This window comes from Rhodnius prolixus, unplaced genomic scaffold (assembly GCF_049639745.1).
Source record: "Rhodnius prolixus isolate KJV_2025 unplaced genomic scaffold, Rpr scaffold_3, whole genome shotgun sequence".
NCBI lineage: Eukaryota > Metazoa > Arthropoda > Insecta > Hemiptera > Reduviidae > Rhodnius > Rhodnius prolixus.
In genome coordinates this window covers 30155019-30165598 of record NW_027411603.1, presented here as the reverse complement: position 1 = coordinate 30165598, position 10580 = coordinate 30155019, and the positions used below count along the sequence as shown (strand labels likewise).

General features: G+C 27.4%; 1 protein-coding gene across 1 annotated transcript; it reads right to left on the bottom strand.

Moving 5' to 3' along the window:
• Positions 1-323: 323 nt before the first annotated feature.
• On the bottom strand, positions 324-9970 carry Pka-C1 (Protein kinase, cAMP-dependent, catalytic subunit 1). The gene has a single exon (XM_074126971.1). The coding sequence runs from the start codon at positions 9483-9485 to the stop codon at positions 8427-8429; it is 1059 nt and encodes a 352-aa protein (XP_073983072.1). The 5' UTR covers positions 9486-9970; the 3' UTR covers positions 324-8426.
• Between the last annotated feature and the right edge of the window lie 610 nt (positions 9971-10580).

Genomic DNA, 10580 nt, shown 5'->3' with positions numbered 1-10580 from the left:
AATACGAGAGCGAGATATTAAAATTGTTCAACGGTGCCCCCCTCTCCACTAATCATAGAAGTTAGTCTAAAAATCACTATTTTAATAGATAAAGCTGCCTTCAGTAGCTGTCACATAATTTAATAAAATGTATTCTCTGCTGTTCATAGTATAATTAATTGGTAGTGAATCACTTACTTGGAGGTTACAATTTATAGCCGACCTATAAAATTTTGTTAAAAATTACTACAATTTTTGTAAAATTAATGTTAGAAGACTTTTTTATTAGAAAAAATGAAAGAGAAATGAGAACAAAAGGTCTAAAGATGAATAAATGGACGAAATTTCGGAATAACAATGTATTTTTTCTTCACATTATTTGGTCATTGTTGATATAAACAAATAACAAATGACGAGGAGAAAATAATTCACTAGAAAAACAAAATTTAAAAACAAAAAAAGAAAAAAATATTAATAGAATCAATAATAATTTACAAAAGAGACCTCCTCCTTAAATGTTACAAAGTTTTATATTTTTAAATTTCACTTATTTTATTTGAATCACTAAATTATAAATACAATATTTCTTTACACAGACAATGATAGCGTTTCTTATGATTTTTTTTTTTCCTTTATTTTTATCTATTTTACATAATCACTGCAATAATAATTTTACTTAAATTATATTTCTCTTGTTGTTTAGTATGGATACATTATTTATACAAGACGTAAAGTGACAACATACAGATAAATAAACCTATTTAACAGCCACATTTCTAACAATCATACGTCATTTTTAAATAACAAAAAATATTAAAAAAAAAAAAGAAAAAACAAAATTTAAGCATGCATTTCTTTAAAACATATTTTTAATACAATTAATATTTGTTATCATATTAATATCATATCAAGTATAATATTAATATAAATAACAGCTATTTATATCAAATATCCGTTTTACAGTATTATATATAAATACATTTTTTGCCGTTACTTTTTTTATTTATTTATTTAATATTTTTCTTTTAAGAATTCGATGACATTTAGATTTGAGGGTCCATTGGTGTTAAATTTACATAAACTTCATTTTTATTTTTAAAGTGTTTTACATAAATAATTTTTAATTAATTTTAAAATATATATAAATTTTTTGAGGGATACCGAAACCTAAATGTAGTTTTGATTCTAACAATGATTTTCCTTCCTATTAACATTTTCGCTTTTCTCTATCTTTCAAAATCGCACACTCCCCTTTTTAATTAATAATTAAAAACCAAAAAAAATAACTAATTTAAAGTTTTGTTAAATGAAAGCTAGATTACGGCTCAGCCTTTTTACAATAAATCTTATGTTTAAAAATTGAAATCACACTATAATTTTTGATCAATGATAAGAAATCTAGGAGGCGTAGAAATTTGTGGGCGGAACTGATTGATCCTAAAAAAAACCTGTGTTTTGTTTTTCTCAACATTCTCGATTCACTCCATCTTTAATTTGATTCGCTGCTCCATTTTTTTGGAACAATTAAAATGGGAAACTAGATCCTGATAGGAGGTATAACTATAAACGGAAGTCTGGGCAGTTAACTTACATTGAAACTTACTGAACAATTGGGGGTACTGCTAAATATAATGTTATAAAACAAAAGCCGTGATTGGTTTTTTGCTGGTAATTTGAAGCTGGCCAAGAGCTCAGAGGAAACCGTCTTCACTTTCTAGCATCCGGCTTATTTTCCCTCTAATTAGGTATTTAAAAAAAAGTGGCAAGCATCTGTTAATAAATAAAATAAATACGATGATAATAATAGTAATAATGATGGAATTATTATCCATCTAATTAAACGAATGCTTAATCAAGTGCTCAATACTGTACGTGAAATCTTTTAAGCCACAACTTGCCAAAATTAGAAAAGTGAAATAGTAAAGGCGACAACAACTAAAAAAATATAGTAGCTCAAAATTCCATAATTGATTTAGTAACTACAACTTTTAAGAGACAATAGTGAATCTCAAAATGTAATTTATTTGGAAATTAGAATAAAAAGGCTGTGCAGTTGAAAAGTAAAACAAAATCAATTTTTTGTTAATCTGAAAATGTTTAAAAAGGGTTACTTTTAATTTAATGATTTTTTTTATTTTAAATCAACAATAATGAAATTATATCTTTAATACACATTCCAAAAGAAATTAAAAACAAATTTTTTAAAGAAATAAACTGAAGTACAGTACATTATTTTTATATATTTTGTATATTAATTTTCTTTTTTTTTTTGATTTTGAAAAAATTTAATATTATATAAATATCACATTGCGAAAATATCTTTTCCTTTTACTCAATACAATATTTCACTAAATCTATTGTGCTTTTTGTAATTTTGTTTAGTTTGTATAGTGCTAAAACTTACCATTTAATTTTTCTACCAAGAAATGTACAATTATAACTTTTGAAAATAAAAATGTTGTTTAATTAGTAAATAAGAAAAAGAAAAATGAATTAACAGTAAAAATAAATGACAATTAATTAAAAAATTATGACAACAATAACAAAATAAAAACAGAAATCAGAACCATATCTAAAGTAAACAAGTTAATGTCAAAGTTATTAGAAAAGTTCCACAAAAATAAATCCGTTAAATTTTATGTAATTAAAAACAAAACAAAAAAATTTGTTTCTTGGTCTAGAATTGGAATGTTTATAACCTAACCTAAAGTAGATAGGGAAAGTTCAGGTAGCAACATTCTGATTTTAATTTCGCCGGAGTGTGTCCCCCTCTGAACGCTAAAAATTGATTCAATTGTGATTTATACGGTTTAATATTGAAGAGTCATCTTTTTATTGATTTGAAATTGGGGGAAACAAAATTTTGAATTTGACAGTACACTACTCAACAACATTTACTGTTTGCAAAGTTGGCTGCAGTGGAAAAGAAAAATAAACAAAAACAAAGGATGTCTCCTAACAAATTTATCAAACACAATAGGTTAAATTTTCAGCTTTTAGAAAACATATAAATCAGAAAAATACTTGTGGTTAAGATGACTTTTTTTTTTAAGCAGTCAATTTCTTTATAATATTTTTCCAAAAAATCATATAAAAATTGTACACAAAATAAACTGATCTTTTATCTATACAGCAAATATATTCTTTCATAAATAACGTTGAAAGCAAAGTTAGGGATGACATTTTAAAAATCATTTAATCGTTATTTTCTATGCAAAAATTGTGAACAAAAATTAAAAAAAAAAAAAAACTGTACTTTATATTGTAGCGAATTTGCCCTCAAAAATAAAATATATCTAGATAAATTCATAAGTCAATTTACGAGTTTTTAGATAAATGATTTTGGAAATCAAACATGAAAACAATTATCTCCTTTCGGTAATTAGCCAATTATCTCGGTTCAAGTATCTGTAATTGTTTGCCTTTATAACTGTAATATCAAAAATATCTGTTCAAATAACTGTAATTGTTTGACTATAGAATTTTTCTCAAGTTTATTTTATATACTATATCATAAGAAAAACTCCTATCCCCACTAGACCAATTTTTGAATCCCCACCAGAAATAAATTTATGCGCCGCCATTATGGCCTCCATCTGTTCCAGTTATTGGGCACCCATACAATATTCATACAAAACAAAAACAAAAATACTGATATCTTATAAGAATATAAAAACTGGCATTTAAAATTTTATTAAGTAAGAAGGTTGGAAATTTCCAATAGCAAATTACAAGAAGTTCAAACCTATTAAATAAAATATCATCCTGAGTTCGCATTGCTGGGTAATATTTGTGAATTCTATCTGCCGCAGTACGTAATGTTTACTTTCTGTCCAATTTCAGAACTAAAATTCATCCATCCGACTAATTAGTCACTAATAGCAGAAGATTTGACTTCCAATTACTAAATTTAATTGCACGGCAAACCTAACCAAAAGAGTCAACAACTACAACAGAATTGACAAAATTGAAGTGAATAAGAAAATTTCAACAAATCAACTACTGTGATGAAATTTCTTTATCAGCCAGAAATAAAGGGTAAAAAAAAAATGCTTTCTATCACGGATAAAATCAAAGCTAAAAACTTAACTAATCTTGACAGTTAATTGAATTTAAAGAAAAATGCGATGGGCAAAAAATTACAAACAACAGAATTTCAGAGAATCCTCATTGGGTGAAACAATAAAATTTGATTTATTCCCATATATTATCACATAATCTGATTATAATTTTAATAACCGTGACATATGCGCGATTCTAATTTGTTTATATTTATTTAAAGTTGGAAGCTTGCTGATTGGTTGGTTTTAAAACAAACTTTACTATATCCTTTCGAAACATTATTATGAAACAAATTAACTCTTCAATTAGAACTAACTCATTCATTTACAGCTCACTATAGTTATGGTTCTGACCTCAAATAACAGAGATTTTATCCACCTATTTGGTTTATTAAATTATTGAATTTTTATTAACTTCGTTTTTTTTAAAAATAAAAATAAATAAATAAACACATCATTACGAAAGTTACAGTTTACAGAACATACATTTTACTTCTTTCATTTAATATAACAGATTAACTATTTTCTTTATACTCTTAAAAGTTATTTATTAATTTAAGGTAAAACTCACTATTCAAATACACAACAAAAGGTTATCCCAATATTTTAATTCTGAGGATTTATTTTAGCACATTAAACTATTGAATCTGTTTTTCTATGTACTCCTTTTAAACATTTAACTGCACACTTTAATATTATTTAAGAAATAACAATAAGTAATTTAAAAATTACTTTTTAATTTTTTTTGTAGTGTGAAATAAAGAAAATGTTTTGTTCTTTTTTTTAAATTGAAAAATATAGAAATTTTAGTAAAAATTTGTTCTTAAAAGCTGAATAATTTTATCATTTAAATATTGATTGTTTTCAGCAAATATTTTTTTTTTTCAAAAATAAGCTGCAAAATTGCAATGAAACTACGTTTTAATACGGATTATTTTCAAAGAAACAACTAAATTAAGGTCTAATACTGATTTTAGCAAATAACAAATGAACGAACAACTTAAAATAATAAAATATCGAATTAAAAAAAAAGAAGAAAAAGTGAAATATAATAATGAGAATACTGTTATTTTTTGTCAGGGTTCAGAAGTTTTACTATGTGTGGGCAAATCGAATTGTCCGGCAAAAGGCACCGTTATTTTTACAATCCTTCTACCTATAACTGGGAAATAACTCAATAACCATAAATTAGCCTCTTTTTACTCTTCTTTTTTGGAAGGAGGAGGGATATTGCAATGAGCTCTTAAGCTTTAAGCGTGCGCACAAATACAAAAAACAATAAAAAATGTTTTTTCAATGAATTAATTTTCATCTGAAATTATCCTCTTTTAAGGAGGAATTAGGAATTGATCTATCCCGTATGTGTGTTTACCAGAGAGGAGTGAAAGAGAAGTTCTGAGATGAGAAAGTGATTAGGGAAGATTCAGAAAGAAGAATGTAAAATTTCACTTTAAAATACTACCAAATGATTCTAGCACCCAGAATATCGTATAAAATGTATCGCCCAAAATATCGAATTAGTATATTCAGTAGATCAGAAGTATAAGCTTTTTAAATTTACACGATAAAACATTAATTTCTTTAAGTTAGTAAACTAAGTTCACCTATAAAAGGCTCCAAATACTTCAATTTATAAATTTAATTTTAATAAAAGTAAAAGTAGATACCGAAAACAAAAAAAAAAGCGTTTAATTTTCAGTGAAGATTACGGAAAAGATAATCAATAAAAAAAAGTTAGACTTTCCTTTAAATTTAATTTAAAATTTCAACACAACTTTTTTTTAAACCGATATCTTGTTTGTAGTTACAAATCAAACAATACCTAACTGTGCGGTTCAGTTAATTAGTTATTAAGATAATTTTAATTGTTAAAGAAATTAATTTAGTTTAAAATCAAGATTTACTTGTAGAAAAAGGTCACCTTGAGAATTTTATCATTTACTGAAAGAAATCCGATAAAATTTACTTTCTTTTTCTTAGAAATAGTGAGTCGTAAGTCCGTGTTTATGAAATAAAAGGTTTCATCAGAATTCAATAGGTTAGGTTCACTTTTCTGTTCAATATTTAGATAATGAATAGCTAACATCAAGTATAATTGTGTTTTTGTCTGATTTTAATTATTAATAAACAAAGAGTTGAAGATTTCTATGGAAACAAGTCAAAACCTTTTTTCTATTTAATTGCATAAGAAATTAACAAAATACAGGCCCACGGTGCTTTTATTTATTACAAAAAAGTTTCTATCCGAACAAATTTCCAGGAAAATCGTGCGTAACAAAATTTAGAGTAAATTTAAAAAAAAGGTCTGAAAGGGAAAATTGTCAATGGAAATCCCGTGCACCAAATCCTTGAATTCGGCATTTTGTTACAAGCTCCAGACTATCGCAAGCAAAAAGCTGTAAGGCTCACTGCATAGCTCCAGACATTTTTCAATTTAATCCATTTGCCACCGCGTTAATTACGATTTATTTGTACAACTGATATTTATAAAAGAATTGCAGTAATTGAAACAAGATAAAGAACTTTTTTTTTAAATTCAATTCAATAAAAAAAAATGGTAACTCGAAGATATAGATTTTGTTTTTATATTAAATCTGATGCTTGTTATCATGTGTTTATAATAAATACAGTGGCAGAAAAGCTTAATATTTCTTTGTTTTAAATTTCATTTATTTCATATAGATAAATTAAGGCGATTTGTTTATTTTATAAATATAGGACAAAAACAGTTTTAATTATTAAATAAGAATTAAGATTACATGTAGTTTATTTACAAATATATGTGATTATACCGTTTTTAAATGAAAATATAAATAAAGGGCCGGGAATTTAAATATATATTTTTATTTTGCTTAAAATTAGTTTATGATCTTAAATATTTGACAATTCTAAGTATTTATCATCAATCACACGTACAACATTCGCACTGTAACACTCGGGCAGACCACCAATTCTAAGTGAATCTTTAAATTTAAAGCAGAAAGCGGTAAAGAGCTATTCCTTTTTTTATTTTTAATGTTTATTAACGTTATTATTTTATAACTTTACATAAAATAGCGACTAGTTCGACGTTTAACATATCTTTATTGTATTCAAAGAACTATGATACAGATAATGTGCCCTTCGAGAGAAAACAAAAATATTATAATTTGTTTTTAAAATTTCATAAATATTAGTTTTAAAGTAGTCAAATTTCAAAAATATAAATTATCGAAGTTGATTATTTATATTTAATATTACAAATAGTTTTCATTTATAATTATTTATTTTTTGAGTCATCTAACTTTTTGAGATTGTAATCAAATAAATCTCTTTTGGGTTTGTATTTATTATTATTTATTTATTTATTTTTACACTAATTTGTACAAAATACAACGCTGGATCTTAAAGGTTCTTTATTTCTTTTGATTACTTACATTTAGAATGATGATTATTGAGAAACTTTTTAAGATTTAAAATTGTTCTAAGATATTTTTTTTTTTTTTTCATCAAATTATTGAAGGGATTGTCTACCAATAGCATTTTTTTTTGTTATAACTTTAAAGTAAAGAGCGTTTTGGTAAGTTTTAGGATATTGGTAGAAATGAATTATGATTGATTTTTTTATGCAAGGGATAATTTATTAATTTTCGTTTCTGAGGGCCGACGGTGGTGTGATTATTATTTATAACCAGATTTAGCTTCTCCTTTTGGTTCTATAAATAATCTATTCAATTTTCTTCTCCAATAATAGCTCTCCTATATACCACATAAATCTAATTTAAAACGATAAAATAATATTAACCGACTAAATTTATATGTGAATAGATTATCTTTCTTTTGATGCCAGGTTTTGAAATTATGATGATTCTCTAAGGAAGACCCGTATAATATATTTAATACTCGGACTTTTTGCAGGAGGATTCTTTAAGTTAATCATATATATCTAAATATTTTTTTTTTCTTTTTTCTTTTTTTATAAAACGTTTTATCGGGTATCTGTGGAAGCAAGAGTACAATGTTTATTGTTAATTACTTTAAAACTAAAATTAAATTAAAATTGCGCACAAAACAACTCCCTAACTAGGAAAAACTCTAATAAAACCGTTCAGTTTGAAAAAAATATAATAATTTCAAAAAACTGCCGGATTATTTTTAATTTATTTTTATTTTTTAGAGAAGCATTTTACCAAACCTACTCTTCTTTAACAAAAACTAAATTTTTGTTGACACCCTTTAACACTAAAATTAACTATTTTTATGTATTAACTTTCTTACAGTTTTTTATTCCATCCCCTTGTTAATCGCATCCTTCTTGCAGCATTCTCCTCTCCTTGATGTTGGCTCGGCTTTTTGGCTTTCATAAACTGATGTTCTCTCTTTTGCATTTTCCTTTTTTTGGTTTGTTTAGAATTCTGCAAACTCCTTCGCACATTTTTCAGTTGATGAAATTCTTAAAGCTTCTTCTTCATAATCATCAAAATTACTTGTATCGCCTGGCCCTTTGCATCTTGGAATAAATGGTGCTTCGATTTTCTTTTGAAAAACGGCAATCCAATCGGTTGACGCGAACCATTTATGTCCTTTTATGTCGTTAACACCGTTCTTTAAATTTCCATAACGTTTGGTTAGATCAACTTGTAACAGATTTCTTAATAAATCTTTTAAATCTGAACCAAAATGGGATGGAAATCTGACTTTACCAGATACAATTTTTTCATAGATTTGTATCGGTTGATCTGCAAAAAATGGTGGATATCCAGCGGCCATTTCATAAACTAGCACACCAAGTGCCCACCAATCTACAGCTTTATTATAGCCCTTACTGAGTATAATCTCTGGTGCAAGATATTCTGGTGTACCACATAATGTCCAAGTTCTACCTTTAACTCTTTTGGCAAATCCAAAATCAGTTACCTTTAAATAACCTTGAGAATCAATCAGCAGATTTTCTGGTTTCAGGTCACGATAAATTAGGTCTAAATAATGCAGGTACTCAAACGCTAATACGATTTGGGCAGCATAAAAACGTGAATGTGGTTCACTGAAACGGCCAACTTTTCTAAGATGAGAAAACATTTCACCTCCTGGTACATATTCGAGCACCATATATAAGTTAGAATTGTCCTTAAAATGGAACTTTAAACTCACCAGAAATGGAAAACTGATTGCTTGTAATATACGTTTCTCATTTAACGTATGCTCAACTTGTTTGAGTTTTACTACTTTCTGTTTATCTAATATTTTCATGGCATAATATTCTTTGGTTGGTTTATGTTGGACAATCATGACACGTCCAAAGGAGCCAGTTCCCAATGTTTTAATCCTATCAAAATCGTCTAATGCTGCCGTATTTGTAGGATTTTTCTTCCATTTCTCTTCGAATTCTTCCTTTGCCTGATCTAAGAATTCTTTGACGCTCTCTGCTGAGTCGCCCTTCTTGTTGGCCGTAGCGGCATTGCCCATTGTCTTGCCTTTTATACCTTCCAGGGCTCCCACTCTTCTTCTTACCCACCCGCGTGAACACCAATATTAAGAACCGAAGTTCTACTAATATGGAGATAAATAATTTGGAAGGTAGAAAGGTGAGAAGGAGTAAATAAGAAAAATGGGGACCGCGAGCAAAGCCCAGAAGAGAGTTAGCTTTGGCAATAAAGAAAAGAAAAAAAGTTAAGCAAAAATAGGATCACTTTTTTTTTGTGGTTATTTCAACTCACAATTTTTCAGTCAACACACCCATCTACTGTCCTTGGTCATCGTTCTGCTCCTCTTTTGGGCACTTCCACTTAAATGAAAAAAAAAAAATCACAACACTTAAGCACTACTAACTGCCGTACACTAGTCTAGAATCACTTATTACACTTCTGCAAAGCACAAAAATGGCTACCACGTACCCTAGATTTTCAATGGACGTCGTAATAAGTAAAATGGTGTGAAGAGACGGGTCAATGATAGTTACAAAAAGTGTGCTGAGAGCGCAGCACTTGACAGTAAACAAGGCTTCATAACTAACTCATACTATACTATCTGGCGGTTTTAATGTGAATTAGGAAATTACACCAAGTTCAGTCACTAGCGCTATCTATATAGTGCTGAGATTGCGCTGTTGTATAACCCCCAAATAAAATAAAGTTGCTAGGTATTATGAGAGCATGGAGAAGATAGTTTAGTGGAGGGGCGAAAATCACGAACTGTGGAACAAGGACTTCAGTTCATTGGCCTAAAACATAGTTTGTTGTGTCTTATGACAAAGAACCTTACTATTCGTCACACCTAAACAAACAGCGAAGTACCATGCTGGTTAACTATCGTAACGATACAAAAATACGAAGATATTAAGGATTTCCTCATACCCATAAAATACGCCACTATAAAATTATTTATATAATTTCTGAGCTAGTATAAATAATTTTGATTTTATAAAATTGTATTTTATACATACGTTTATTATATTTTATTGCCCTTTAAAACCCTTACTGTAACAAATGAAGAATTAAATTTGGTTTAGGAAAATTAGGATTTTTTTTTTTTTGACAATTCAGGACTTTATTAAAGAGTTAC

Excerpts from the sequence above, each read along its gene's own strand:
- Pka-C1 (XM_074126971.1), bottom strand. The coding sequence starts at position 9,485 with ATGGGCAATGCCGCTACGGCCAACAAGAAGGGCGACTCAGCAGAGAGC.